Source organism: Lepidochelys kempii, chromosome 24 (genome assembly GCF_965140265.1).
Source record: "Lepidochelys kempii isolate rLepKem1 chromosome 24, rLepKem1.hap2, whole genome shotgun sequence".
NCBI classification, from domain to species: domain Eukaryota; kingdom Metazoa; phylum Chordata; order Testudines; family Cheloniidae; genus Lepidochelys; species Lepidochelys kempii.
In genome coordinates this window covers 10,341,502-10,355,933 of record NC_133279.1, presented here as the reverse complement: position 1 = coordinate 10,355,933, position 14,432 = coordinate 10,341,502, and the positions used below count along the sequence as shown (strand labels likewise).

Here is a 14,432-nt window from a genome sequence, read left to right as displayed (position 1 = left end):
TGGTCCATAAATAACTTTGGCAGGTTTTTATTACAAAAAATAATGACAATAATTAATAGAAAAATGCAACTGGTGCAAACCGGCAGCAGCCATGCCAGCAGGGACTTGCCCGGGCAGCGGCCCTTTGCTTTAAATAGACCTTAAATTATTACTCGCAGTCCCTCCTTTGCTGCGTCTGCAGCCACTGAGCAAAGGGGCTGGGGGAGGCTGGCTCTCTGCTCCTGGGCACTGCCAGGCTGCCACGATGCCAGCGCAGCACCAAGACCAGACAGTGCTGGGGTCACATGCAGCAAGGCCTGGCCCGCAGAACCAGGGGGCCCTAACTCAACCCTCATATTCCTCTCTGCAGTGAAGGGGGCCGCATCCTGCCTGCCCCTCCCAACCCCCGGGACCAGGCCACGGCCTGTCAGTCCTCTGCTGCCCAGCGTGCCAATGAACCCTGTGAGACCCAGCTCTAGTGGGGACAGAGAGGTTGCGGGGGGACTGAGGTAGAAGCTGATTCAAAATGTGCTTCGTGGCTCGCGCCTGGTGGGACATGGAGCGAGTTTGCCGAGTCTCAGCCAGGCTGAAGGAAGGTGCTGAATGATGTACCATGGACAGTGCCCATGGCCCCAGCCACGAATAAATACCCGAATAAATAGAGACCCAGCAGTTGCAAGTGTCCCCACCAAACAGGTCCCTTTGGGAACGCCACAGCGGCTCCCAGCACAGATTCCCCTTCAAATGGCCGGACACAGAGCTCTGTCCCATGGAGCCCTGGCCTGGCAGGGGGAGCCCCCAGGGGTACCCTGAGCTGGGGGCTCCAGCATCTGATTCTGTCTTTGGGACGGGCTCCAGCCCATTGGTCCCTGGTACCAGGGGAAGCTGCACCGGGTGCTGCCACTCCAACCATGAGCTAAACAGCTAATGCCGGGGGGGTTCCTTGCGCCCGCGCCGGTTCCTCAGGATCTCCAGAATCTGGGCCTTCTGCTTCAGCCACTGCTCTGTCGGCCGCTTTTCCTGCCTGGGCTTGAAGAAGGTGTATTTGAGCCGGGGGGCTTTGTGATCGCTCACCACCAGCGCCTGCAGAGTGAGTGGCTCGCGGAGTGGCCCGCGGCCCGTGATGATCTCTGTGGCCTTGGTGGCCCCACTGTAGCGCAGCGTCACGCTGCCCGCCAGGCTGACGTCCAGCTCCGAGGGCACCAGGACATAGTTCCCGTTCAGGGCGTAGGTGCCGTCCTGCCTCCGCAGCGCCAGGTAGATGCCATCGCTGGCCGTGGCGGAGCTGCTGCTCTGGCGGATCAGGATGTGCGTGGCCCCAGCCGGGATGGTGACCACGTCATTGTAACCATAGCTGAAAGGCAGAGGGATACAGGCATCAGGACGCTGGAGGGGAAACAGAGGGAGGGACCTGGGGGCTGGCCCCGAGCAGAGCCCGGGGGATGTGGGCTCTGGCACCCGCTCCAGAGAGTTTGGCATAGCTCCCCCTCATGCCTGCGTCTCAAAGCGCTCAGCATGGTCCAGCCCTGTGCACCGCCTCTGCTTCAGGAGGGGAGAGGACTAGGAGAGCCAGGGGCTGCAGGCTGGGATTGAGGAGCCCAGAGCTGGGGGTGGGGATCCTTCCTGTTCCTGCTAGGGCTTGGCAGTTCTTGCTATTAGCGCCTTGTTACCGTAAACTGGTAATGAGCTGGGCGTGAGGCCCTGGCATTCCAGGCCCTGGAGCCGCTGCTGTGACACTTGCCCTCTGCCTGCTCTGCGTGCACTGCCCCTTGCCCAGGCCCTGCCCCCGGGCCAGCCCGCAAGGTGGGGTGGGGACTCACCGGGGCTTGGCGAAGGAGCCGTAGGTCTTGGAGCAGCGGGACCCATCTCCGCCACACACCATGCACTTGTCAAACTTCTTCTTGGAGCCGATGACGCGGTCGCAGCCAGCGTGGACGCAGCGCCCCTGCACGCAGACCGAGGTGCTGTCGGGGGAGCAGGGCGTCCCATCCGCCACCTAGAGATGGGCACAGAGTCAGGGAGGCCTGGGCCAGTCCTCTCCCACCACGGCTTGGCTCCACAAGGCCGTGTGTCCCCCTCCCCCCCCACAGAGATCTGGGGAGCCCTCACTCACCCTCGGCTCCAGCACATAGTAGTAGCCCAGGGCCCTCGACTGGCACGTCAGCTTGCACTGGTCCTTCTCGGCCACTCCGCTGTAGCGGGGCACCCAGTCCATGGGCGCGGGGAAACCCTTGAACAGGTCTGAGCGGTGGTTGTAGACAGCACATTGCTGCTCCCGGAAGGTGAGGGCTGGAACGAGACACGGGGGGGCGGGTGCTGGGTCAGTGTGGTGCTGTGCTGGGCCCTGGCTCCTGGGCAGTGACCCCCCACCCATCACCACAGCCTCCCCCCGTCCCTGTGTTGGCTTCTGGGAGACGCTCTTAGGGCCTTGCATGGACCTTTTCCCTGTCCCAGGCCCCCCAAACCCCACCCCCATGTTCAGCTGGGGCTAGCTCAGCCCACCGGCCCTTCCCAAGGGGTTCCCCCTTTGTCACCCCTGCAGCAGCAGCACCCTGGTTCGGGGAGGGGAGTTGGCTCCTGGGGTATTAATGCCAGTGCACAGCCAAGCGTGCAGGGGCCTCTCTCTGAGCTCCCGGGGTGGTGCCAGCTGGACCCAGCCCGCCCTTAAGGAGGGTCTGTGTTTGGAGCAGGAAGGATGCTGTGCTAGCCAGCCAGCGGCTTCTGGGTCCTTGTGGGGGAAGGGGAAATGCTGCCTCCCCGGTGACGTGCTGCCCTCACTCACCTGTGCCATCCGGGCACTCCTGGGTGTTGCAGGAGCGGTACTGGGTGCGCTTGCCCTCGCAGTATTTGCCACCGTTGCGTGGGACGGGCTTGTTGCACTCGCGGGTGGAGAACTGCACGCCCCCGCCGCAGCTCCGCGAGCACTTGCCCCACGGGCCCCAGGAGCCCCAGCCGCCAGGGGTGGGAGTCTGCAGGGAGAGACAGAGCAGGGTTAGAAACGGGGACGGGGGAATCAGAGCCACATGGCCGCCAGGGGACGCCCTGGGCCCAGGCACCCGGGGCCGTTCTGCAGCTGGGAAGCATCCCTCCCAGTCCCCAACCACCCCACACCTGCCCTACTCCCTCCACACTCTGCCAGTCCCTGAGCCCCGCCCTCACCCCTCTCCTGGCTCTCCCATGCGCCGTTCTGCCTCCCGCAGAGGAAGGCAAGTGCTTTGCCCCCAGCCCCGCCTTGCAGGTGCCCAGAGCCCACGGGTAGCAGGACACTCACGTTGAAGGCCTTCATCTCCACTTTGCTGATGCAGCGCCCATTCATGCAGGCCTTGCCCTGTCCGCAGGCGGTGCCATCTGCCCAGGGGAAGTGCTTGGTCTGGCACATGAAGTGCCCGTTGATCCTGCCCGTGCACCACAAGGAGGAGCAGGGCGGGTGCAGGTTGGGGCAGTGGCGGGAGTCTGGCCCAAAGGTCAGCTGGCACTGCCGGTCCGCATCATAGTTGCTGCCCGGAAAGGGGGCCGGCAGGCGCAGGGGCTCACGAGGCTTGTCCAGGAGACAGTGACCTGTGGGGAGGGAACGGGTTGGCACATGAGGGGCCTGGGCATCACAGACAGGCTGGGGCAGAGCTGGCTCAGGGTGTGTTGTGTTGGGTCCCCCCACCCACTTGGCGAGGGGACAGCTGGGACAGGAATACCGTGTGGGGCGGGGAATCATCCCCAGACCAGCATGGGCAGCAGAATCTGCCTAGGCAGAGATGTCCCCTCCTTCGGCCAGGGCAGGGACCCTGGTAGCCCGGGGGGCTGGCTCAGCTCCAGCCTGACTGGCAGGGCCTGGCCGAGGGCTGCTGGACCCAGGGTGATGGGGGCGGGTCTCAGCCCTGTTCCTAATGCACAGCTGTTTGCCCCACAAGCCACGATCCCTGCTGGCACAGGCCGGCCAAGGGTCTGATGGGCGAGGGGGGCTGAACTGTAGACCCATAGCGGGAGTGCAGGGCTGGGACAGCAGGGGGCTGCAGGTCAGAATCCAGGGGCACTGGCAGAGCTGCTTTGGAGAAGCTCGCCCAGTCCCTGCCCACGCTGTGCCTAGCTCTGGCCAGCCGTGTCATGGCTCCCGGCTCCCAGGAGGGGTCCTCACCATGGCCGTTGTCCAGGAAATCTGTGATGAAGCGGGCGCTGCAGGGTGACCACAGCTGGTCGGGGTCCACGTAGGACATCACCGGAGCCATCATGTGGCGGGCGCTGCTGGCGCGGGAGTTCAGGTCCTCACAGGCCTTGGCGTTGTCATGGAGCATGCTGAACACGTGGCCTGGGAGGGGGGAGACGAGACAGGGTCCGTGTGTGGCGCAGGGACCTGGCCTGTGGGGGCTGCCAAGGGGAGGGCATGAGAGGGGGGCCCTGGGCTGGGGGGGGCACTGGGCAGCGGGGGCTCTGCAGGGGGAATCAAGCAGCTGAGCATGGTGATACTGGGACTCTGACCCCCCGTGCCGTGTAGGGGAGAGGGAGATGGAGCAGGGAGGTCGGTGTGCGGTGGGGAGAGGTGTGGGGGTGGGGATGGAGATGAAGCAGCTGAGCCTGGCCATGCTGGACTCTGATTCTGTGCCTGGCAGGGCTCTGGGCTCTCACTGCCTCGTGATGCCCTGCCCCCGTGGCTGGCAGCACTTACCAAGTTCATGGGCTGCGGTGAAGGCCGACTGCAGCCCGTCATCCTCCACGATGGAGCAGCTGCGGGTGGGGTCGCAGACGGTGCCCACGTCCGCCATGCCCAGTGTGTCGCACGTGGAGAGGCCACACAGGTTCTGCGGGAGAGAGAAGACGCTGGGGCATGCGGGGTGCTGGGACGGGGGGCCTGCCATGCCATCCCAGCCCCTGGGCCTGAGGCACGCTGTGGGGCCAGCCCCATCTCCCCCAGCTGTGAGCTAATTCAGGGCACCCAGGGCTAGTGCTGGATTGGCCAGGCAGCCCCTCCATGGGTCCCCTGCCCCAACAGGGGCCTGTCCCCCATCTGAGCTTCTCACCCCCTGATGGCCACTGGCCATTGCTGATGTGGCGAGGAGAGTCTCGGAGAGGTGCTGTACTGGGGGGCGGGGGGGGGCTGCCCTGGGGAGAGGCGTCCCGGGGGGGCTGCGCTGGGAGGCTGCACTGGGGGGGGGTTGTACCGAGGGGCAGCGTACCTGCCGGGTAAAGAAGATGGCCGTGTCGAAATGCTCCGAATCCGTGTCATCCGGCTTGTTGAGCCCTTTCTGCCACTGGCAGAAGTTGCGCAGCATCTGGGCGGCGTTGGCCGTGACCTGCAGCCCGTCCTCGCCGGCCCCCAGCACCACCAGCCGCGTCACCACCAGCGTCACCGGGTTCCGCAGGCTCGGGTGGCGGAAGAACTTGGCGGCGGCGGCCATGACGGTCAGCAGGTAACGCTTGAGCCCGCTGCCATGGAACTGGGCCATGCGCTCGTCCGCCACCACCAGCGTCTCCACGTAGCGCGGCACCGAGGCGAACCGCTGTGGGGAGGGAGATGGTCAGAGATGGGGTGGGGGCACCTAGGCAGCCTGCCTCGTGGCGGGTTTTTCATATGCCGGGCCCGGCCTTTGCCCAAGGGCTGTTCCCAGGATCCAGGCTGTGCCCGAGGGCTGGACCTGGTTCATTCGATGGCAGCTGCAGTCAGAGGTGGGGTTTGGGGGGCTAGGACCAGTCACTGTCTCAGCCTAGGGGGCAGGGTGGGCTCAGACAGACTCTGAGGTGTGAGTGTGCTCAGCCCCATTTTATAAAGGGGGAAACTGAGGCACGGAACAGAAAAGGGACTTGCCTGGGGTCATAATGTCTGTGCAGAGCTGGGAATAGCACCCAATCCCCCCACCTTCCCCCTGCTCTGACTACTAGACCCCACTTCTCTCCCAGAGCTGGGAACAGAGCCCAGGCATCCTGACTCCAGCCCCTGCTCTACCCAGGCTCCTCTACCAGAGACTAAAGGTGAACTCTGAGCTCTGGCCCAGGGGGCCTCTTCAGGGACAGGAAAAGCTGGAGTTTTCAGCTCTTCTAGCACCAAGTGATGGGCCAGGGGCAGCTGGGAGCCTGTGCCAACCTTCCTGCCCGCGGGGCAGCTCCAGTGGTGGGTGGGGGGAGGAGGGGAGCAGCTGTTTCCATGGCAGTGAGCCACCCCCCAGCTGGGTTCCGAGGCAAATGGCCAAGGTAGAAATAAACAAGTGACCCAAAGAGCATTGGAGGGGAGGTAGCTGGCTTAGGGAGGGGACAGGGCTTCCCACAACAGCCTGGCCCTGCTACAGGGATGGCAAATAGCCAGAATCCCCCCACCGCCTCAGGACAGGAAACTAACCAGGATCACCCCACACCCTGCGGAGACAGGAAACTAGCCAGGAATCTTATCATTGCCAACCCTCCAGAATTGTCCTGGAGTCTCCAGGAATTAAAGATTAATCATTAATTAGAGATTGTGCCATGTGATGAAAGCTCCAGGAATATGTCCAACCAAAGCTGTCAACCCTAGCCAGGATCCCACCCCAGGCAAGGACGAGAAGCTGGCCGGGATCTCCCCCGCCCCCAGACAAGGACGAGAAGCTGGCCGGGATCTCCCCCCCCCCCAGGCCAGGACGAGAAGCTCGCCGGGATCCCTCCCCCCCCCAGGCAAGGACGAGAAGCTCGCCAGGATCCCTCCCCCCCCCAGGCAAGGACGAGAAGCTCGCCGGGATCTTCCCCCCCCAGACAAGGACGAGAAGCTGGCAGGGATCCCTCCCCCCCGCAGGCCAGGACGAGAAGCTGCCCCCCCCAGGCCAGGACGAGAAGCTGGCCGGGATCTCCCCCCCGCCCCCCAGACAAGGACGAGAAGCTGGCCGGGATCCCCCCCAGGCCAGGACGAGAAACTCGCCGGGATCTTCCCCCAGGCCAGGACGAGAAGCTCGCCGGGATCCCTCCCCCCCCACGCCAGGACGAGAAGCTCGCCGGGATCCCTCCCCCCCACGCCAGGACGAGAAGCTCGCCGGGATCCCTCCCCCCCCACGCCAGGACGAGAAGCTCGCCGGGATCCCTCCCCCCCCCCCAGACAAGGACGAGAAGCTCGCCGGGATCTTCCCGCCCCCCAGACAAGGACGAGAAGCTGGCCGGGATCCCCCCGCCCCCCAGACAAGGACGAGAAGCTGGCCGGGATCCCCCCGCCCCCCAGGCCAGGACGAGAAGCTCGCCGGGATCCCCCCTCCCCCAGGCCAGGACGAGAAGCTCGCCGGGATCTTCCCCCCCCGCCCAGGCCAGGACGAGAAGCTGGCCGGGATCCCTCCCCCCCGAGGCCAGGACGAGAAGCTGGCCGGGATCTTCCCCCCCCCCCCAGGCCAGGACGAGAAGCTGGCCGGGATCTTCCCCCCCCCCCCCCCAGGCCAGGACGAGAAGCTGGCCGGCATCTCCCCCCCCCCCAGGCAAGGACGAGAAGCTGGCCGGCATCTCCCCCCCCCAGGCAAGGACGAGAAGCTGGCCGGCATCTCCCCCCCCAGGCAAGGACGAGAAGCTCGCCGGGATCCCCCCCCAGGCCAGGACGAGAAGCTCGCCGGGATCCCCCCCCCAGGCCAGGACGAGAAGCTCGCCGGGATCTTCCCGCCCCCCAGACAAGGACGAGAAGCTCGCCGGGATCTTCCCGCCCCCCAGACAAGGACGAGAAGCTGGCCGGGATCCCCCCGCCCCCCAGACAAGGACGAGAAGCTGGCCGGGATCCCCCCGCCCCCCAGGCCAGGACGAGAAGCTCGCCGGGATCCCCCCGCCCCCCGGGCCAGGACGAGAAGCTCGCCGGGATCCCCCCGCCCCCCGGGCCAGGACGAGAAGCTGGCCGGGATCCCCCCGCCCCCCGGGCCAGGACGAGAAGCTGGCCGGGATCTTCCCCCCCCCAGGCCAGGACGAGAAGCTGGCCGGGATCTTCCCCCCCCCCCAGACAAGGACGAGAAGCTGGCCGGGATCTTCCCCCCCCCCCCCGGCAAGGACGAGAAGCTGGCCGGCATCTCCCCCCCCCCCCAGGCAAGGACGAGAAGCTGGCCGGCATCTTCCCCCCCCCCCAGGCAAGGACGAGAAGCTGGCCGGCATCTTCCCCCCCCCCCCAGGCAAGGACGAGAAGCTGGCCGGCATCTCCCCCCCCCCAGGCAAGGACGAGAAGCTGGCCGGCATCTCCCCCCCCCCAGGCCAGGACGAGAAGCTCGCCGGGATCCCCCCGCCCCCCAGGCCAGGACGAGAAGCTCGCCGGGATCCCCCCGCCCCCCAGGCCAGGACGAGAAGCTGGCCGGGATCTTCCCCCCCCCAGGCCAGGACGAGAAGCTGGCCGGGATCTTCCCCCCCCCCCCCAGACAAGGACGAGAAGCTGGCCGGGATCTTCCCCCCCCCCCAGGCAAGGACGAGAAGCTGGCCGGCATCTCCCCCCCCCCCAGGCCAGGACGAGAAGCTCGCCGGGATCCCCCCGCCCCCCAGGCCAGGACGAGAAGCTCGCCGGGATCCCCCCGCCCCCCAGGCCAGGACGAGAAGCTGGCCGGGATCTTCCCCCCCCCAGGCCAGGACGAGAAGCTGGCCGGGATCTTCCCCCCCCCCAGACAAGGACGAGAAGCTGGCCGGGATCTTCCCCCCCCCCCCAGGCAAGGACGAGAAGCTGGCCGGCATCTCCCCCCCCCCAGGCAAGGACGAGAAGCTCGCCGGGATCCCCCCGCCCCCCGGGCCAGGACGAGAAGCTCGCCGGGATCCCCCCGCCCCCCGGGCCAGGACGAGAAGCTCGCCGGGATCCCCCCGCCCCCCGGGCCAGGACGAGAAGCTCGCCGGGATCCCCCCGCCCCCCGGGCCAGGACGAGAAGCTGGCCGGGATCTTCCCCCCCCCCCCAGACAAGGACGAGAAGCTCGCCGGGATCCCCCCGCCCCCCGGGCCAGGACGAGAAGCTCGCCGGGATCCCCCCGCCCCCCGGGCCAGGACGAGAAGCTCGCCGGGATCCCCCCGCCCCCCGGGCCAGGACGAGAAGCTCGCCGGGATCCCCCCGCCCCCCGGGCCAGGACGAGAAGCTCGCCGGGATCCCCCCGCCCCCCGGGCCAGGACGAGAAGCTGGCCGGGATCCCCCCGCCCCCCGGGCCAGGACGAGAAGCTGGCCGGGATCCCCCCGCCCCCCGGGCCAGGACGAGAAGCTGGCCGGGATCCCCCCGCCCCCCGGGCCAGGACGAGAAGCTGGCCGGGATCTTCCCCCCCCCCCCAGACAAGGACGAGAAGCTCGCCGGGATCCCCCCGCCCCCCGGGCCAGGACGAGAAGCTCGCCGGGATCCCCCCGCCCCCCGGGCCAGGACGAGAAGCTCGCCGGGATCCCCCCGCCCCCCGGGCCAGGACGAGAAGCTCGCCGGGATCCCCCTGCCCCCCGGGCCAGGACGAGAAGCTCGCCGGGATTGCCACATTCCAGGATTCCCCCAGCAGCAGGAGCGGGACTAGGTCACCAGGCCAAAAGGACCAGGCACGGGGGGAACCCCCGCCCGGGGCGGCGGCCGGCGCTGCCCGCCGGTGAGGACCCCGCCCCGCCCCGCCCCTTGCGGATGGTGCCCGCAGCCGCCCCTACCTTTGCTCTCCTGGAGGACGCTGCGGCGGCGCGGGGGCTCCCCTCCGCCGGCGGCAGCTGCGCCCGGAGCCTGGGCGCCCACGCTACACATGGTGCCATTGGCTTTCTCGGGTATCTTCTTCCTGAGCACGTGGGCACTGGCTCCAGCCACGGCGTTGGGCCCCCCCGCATGCAGGGGCTGCACGTGGTACTCCGTGCCGTGGCACTGCAGCACCCCCAGCAGCGACGCCCCGTCGTAGTTCACTGCCGCGACCGAGTCCGGGTCCGAGTTCACCGTGCCGGTGTAGTAGCTCCCCGGCTCGGTCGACCCGTCGACTGCGGCTGGCTGCCCGCTCCTGCCCAGGTACTGCACGGTCAGCCCCTCCGCCAGGAAGCTGGGGTCCCTCTCCAGGTCCAGGACCAGGTCTTCCTCCAAGGTGCGGATGCGGTAGAGAAGCCGCCGGCTGGGACCGCCGCCCGGCCCCTCCCCAGACACGCCCGCCTTGGCTTCGCCCGCCAGGCGCTCCGGAAACACGATTTCCTCCCTGTAGTCACCAGCACCGGCTTGCTCCCCCGAGGCCAGCACGAGGTGGCAGCAGGCAGCGACGAGAAGGGGCAGCGTCGCACGGAGCGGGCTTCCCATGGGGGCACAAGGGTAGACGGGGGACCAAATACGATCACCAAAGCCCTGTGATGTTACACTGCCCTGGGGAGGCCCTGGGCTTTCCCCTTAACTAGCAAGAGCAGCTGTAATTAACGACCAGGACCCAGGGCTCGTGCTCTGCAGAGCCACTCGGTCAACTGCTCTCAGCAGCACCTGGCACAGGGCGGCTCCTAACAGCAGCTCCGAGGCGAGCCCGTCATTGGGAGCGGGCTCTGCGCTCGGCGAGGTTGGCGGCAGATGCTGAGCCAGAGGAGGCGCAGGCTGGCTGGCGCTTCAATCGTTTATAAAGCGTCTTCTCAGCTCTTTTGTTTCAAGTCCCAGCCCTTCCACGGACTATTCCTTCGGCAAACTGCAGGGCGGGTCGGATCCTGGTTGGCTTTGCAGAGTGCCGGCAGGATGGGGCTGGCTCTAGTTTTCAAACCTTGGTTTTTCTTCTCCTTTTTGCAAGAAACAGAAGGAAAAGTGCCCACCGGGAAGATGTCAAGTTATTCCCTCTAGAAGCTGTCTCCCAGTTCGCAGCCCTGTTTGCAAACCCCTGCAAGCTTGAGATGAGACTTTTCTTTCTTTCTTTCTCTCTTTCTCTCTTTCTCTCTTTCTCTCTCTTTCTCTCTTTCTCTCTTTCTCTCTCGCTCTCTGCTGAGTTTCTCTGGTTGCTCATCCCCGCGCTAGCCCCTTTTAACAGCTGTCTCCCCAGAGTGGCTCAGCCCCCATTGGCTGAGGACACGTTTTTGCAATCTCTTCTGTTGCTTGACGCAATTGCCCCTGTCAGAGCTAGTCCTTGTATTGTTGTTGTTGTTTTTTTTTTTTTTAAATTAAAACTAAAGGCTATTGGGAGGGGGGTTGGAGGTGGGAACAGAAACGGCTGGCGGCGGGCCCGGCCTTCCGGCATGAAGTTGGCACTTTGCCCCGTTTGCCGAGTTTTTTCTACAATTTGTAGCTTCGTTTGAAGAGTATTTCTCCTCTCTCTCGCCCCCTCCATGAGAAGAGTGGCTGGATACTGCGGTGATGGGTGCCCTGCCCAGGACACGCAGCCAGTTGGCTCCAGATTCTGAGGGTTCAGATCCTCCTAGAGACAAATCCAGGTGGTCCCGCCAGCTCCAGACGTTCAGAAATCATGAGTCAGGCTGCAGAAAGTCATGACACCGCAAAAAATAATATCCTAACCGTTGGGTCCTTTCTTCTGCCTCCTGCTTCATGCCTTTGGGCCTCTCTGCAGTCAGAAGGGCTGGAAAGTGACTCTTACGTTAATCCCAAACCACGTGACTCCTGGAGCTGGGGCTTTAAGAAAAACACCAAGTATTGCTAGTGTTGAGGTTGGCGGCCCTGATTTCCTGCACTCCCAGCACTCCTGTTGACTCCACTGCTTCAGGACAGGGAGGAGCCTCTGGGAGAGCCAAACTCCCTGTCTGACCAGGGGCAGTCCCTGCCCCGTTCTGCCACAGCTTCTTCCTCTGTACAGGCCAGCACCTGGCACGGAGCAGGGCTTTTCATCCAGAGACCTCAAAGCTCTTCCTGAAGGTGGGGCAGTGTCACTACCCTCATTGGAGTGGTGGGGAAACTGAGGCCTGGAGAGGGGCTGTGACCTACACAAGAGCACAGATGAACTCAGTGCCAGGGTTTGGAATATAACCCAGGAGTCCTGGCTCCCAGGCTGAGCCTCCATCCCAGCAGCTGGGGGCTGAGTTCAGCAGCGTGTGCAGAGTAAGTGGGAGTCTGACTGTGCTAGGAATACAGGAAGGGGCCAGCAGAGCTGGCTTGGGCAGGGGCAGACCCAGTGCCTGGAGCTGTGCTGTAGGCCCCCTTGCCACCTGCTTTTTGCCATCGCTGCCTACATGAATAGAGGGCATTTGGGGCAAAGCCCCATGGAATCGGGCTGGGTGAGGACAGGCCCTCCGAGGGCAGTGAGAATAGGGATGGCAAGGGGGCCAGCTCCACAGCACCCTGCCAGGACCCTGAGGGAGATGGCCTGGCAGCCTGGGCTCCCCCAAGAGCAGGGGCTCCCCCTGTTCCATCCCCCCAGGCCTGTTCCAGACACTCCACATGTGCTTGGGTCCTTGGGGCTGAAGCTGGCATGTCTGTCACCTCCTCTGTCCTAGGGGGCTGCAGTGTGGCCGGACACCCCTCTGCCAAAGCCTGGCAGGTCAAAGAGGGGCCGTCCCCTGGGGCACTGTGCCCAGGGGAGTCTGGGCCAGGCGAGCTCAGCCTGGGCTTGGGGCGAATCCCCTCAGTGACAGAGATTTGGGCTGGTGCAGGCCTTGGCAGCTGGATCCTGCAATTACAGCCCAGCAGCCTCTCCCTGCTGGCCTCCCTTCCCTGCCCCCTCTCTCGCCCCCTTTATCCCCGTCCCGCGCCGAGGCTCTGGGACCGTGCGGCTGTGGCCAAGGGCGGGGGCTGCTGGCACCGAGCTGCAAACGCAGGCCGAGCCATGCGGTGTCTTGCTTGGCCTTTCGCAGCCTTTGCTTTCCCATTGACACCCCCTCCCCGCCCCGCCCCACAACTTCTCCCTCCTTCCTCCCTCCTGCTCTTGGCTTTCAATTTCCCCTTTGATCTTCCCCTGCAGCCCCACCATCGAGGGCCTTCGTTCTCCCTTCGTTCCCTTGCCCCCCTTCCCCTCCCCCTCACATCTGCTTTCCCTGCACCGCGGCGCGACACAGTCTGAAGCTCGCCTCCTGCAGCCCTCTCCTCCCCCAGCCCGGCGGCGCACTCAGCCCAGAAGACGAAAGGCAGACACGGCTCCAGCCCGTGTCCCTCCCAGCTGCTCTGGCTAGTGCATTAGCCGCATGCCCTACCCTTGCATTTCTAGGAAAGGCGGGTCATGCCCTCTGGGATCCTCTGCCCCACCATGCCTGCCCCTCCCTGCCCTTCGTGAGGTGCCTCAGTTTCCCACTGCAGATTGAAATTCCAGTGGACAAATGTCCCTTTAACTCACCTCTCCCTTCCACTGCACCCCCCAGTTTGTTGTCTAAGCTCAGAGGCACCCCAGCGTCCAGGGGTGCATTCAGGTGGGTTGAACACCTCCAATGACTGCTTTGCAACCACCGCTGCTTTTCCCCACTCCCTCCCCCACTGCCACGTCTCTCGTCTGGGTCTCCCAGTCTCATGGCCACCGCCACCTCAGCCAGCTATCAGCAGCCACAGCTCTCGGGTTGGCTGGGTGGAGGCCGCCCCTCGCGCTGCCCTGGGCCAGGCTGCCCTGTCCTGAGGCTCCACTGCCTGCCCGGTGCTTAGCGATTGCTCTGGGTCGTGCCGGGGAACCTCACTGCCGGCCGGTGTCTTCTCTGCTTCGTCTTCTCTGTCTGCACACAGCTTCCCCATACCCAGGCTCCGTCTACTCTGAAACCACTGGTTTCAGAGTAGCAGCCGCGTTAGTCTGTATCCGCAAAAAGAACAGGAGGACTTGTGGCACCTTAGAGACTAACCAATTTATTAGAGCATAAGCTTTCGTGAGCTACAGCTCACTCCATCGGATGCATGCAGTGGAAAATACAGTGGGGAGATTTATATACACAGAGAACATGAAACAATGGGTGTTACCATACACACTGTAACGAGAGCGATCAGGTAAGGTGAGCTATTACCAGCAGGAGAGTGGAGGGGGCCACACCATCGACCTAGCTTCCCTTGACCAAGCTACTGCCTCTCAGAACCCCTCCCAAGTGTTTTAGGTGTAGACATGCCCTGCGACTCAGCCCCCCAGACCAGTTTATCAGAGCATGTCTACACCTAAAACACTACAGTGCTGCAGTGTAGATGCTACCTATGCCAATGGGAAGGGCTCTCCCAGAGGTGTGGGTAACCCACCTTTCTGAGAGACAGTAGCTAGGTTGATGGAAGAATTCTTCCGTGTACCTACGCTGTCTACACGGGGGCCTAGGTCAGTACAGTTATATCTCTCGGGAATGTGGATTTTTCACACCCCTAGATATACTGACGTAAATTTCTAGCATAGACCAGACCTCGGTGATTTTGTTTTTAGGGGTCACAGACTACTCAGCTTTGCTTTTAAACACATAACCCCCCCCCACCCAACCCCACATCCAGTTCTTAGAAACAAGCCAGCCTGTCTCCCTCTCACTTGGCTCACTAGCCCACACTTAGCAGGAAGGCACGGTCATGGTGACCCCTCAGTCAGGGCATAGTAAGAACCATTCTGCTACCCTTTAGTTGTATGATAGGGAAAACAACATTTCATTACCCCGTATCCACCGCTTAAGTGAATTTGAACCCAAAACAGCCATCACTGAGCACCT

General features: G+C 64.4%; 1 protein-coding gene across 1 annotated transcript; it reads right to left on the bottom strand.

Annotated features, from left to right (window-relative positions):
* Window positions 1-9,794, bottom strand: ADAMTS4 (ADAM metallopeptidase with thrombospondin type 1 motif 4). The gene is made up of 9 exons (XM_073322676.1): window positions 9,540-9,794; window positions 5,145-5,468; window positions 4,637-4,769; window positions 4,109-4,279; window positions 3,251-3,537; window positions 2,762-2,948; window positions 2,093-2,268; window positions 1,800-1,975; window positions 1-1,333 (listed from the first exon to the last, which is right to left on the bottom strand). The coding sequence occupies exons 1-9, from the start codon at window positions 9,708-9,710 to the stop codon at window positions 904-906; spliced, it is 2,055 nt and encodes a 684-aa protein (XP_073178777.1). The 5' UTR covers window positions 9,711-9,794; the 3' UTR covers window positions 1-903.
* Window positions 9,795-14,432: the final 4,638 nt, after the last annotated feature.

Excerpts from the sequence above, each read along its gene's own strand:
- ADAMTS4 (XM_073322676.1), bottom strand. The coding sequence starts at position 9,710 with ATGCGGGGGGGCCCAACGCCGTGGCTGGAGCCAGTGCCCACGTGCTCA. Across the intron at positions 5,469-9,539 it reads CGTCCTCCAGGAGAGCAAAG|CGGTTCGCCTCGGTGCCGCG; the intron begins GTAGGGGCGGCT and ends CCCTCCCCACAG. Across the intron at positions 3,538-4,108 it reads TTTCCTGGACAACGGCCATG|GTCACTGTCTCCTGGACAAG; the intron begins GTGAGGACCCCT and ends CCCTCCCCACAG.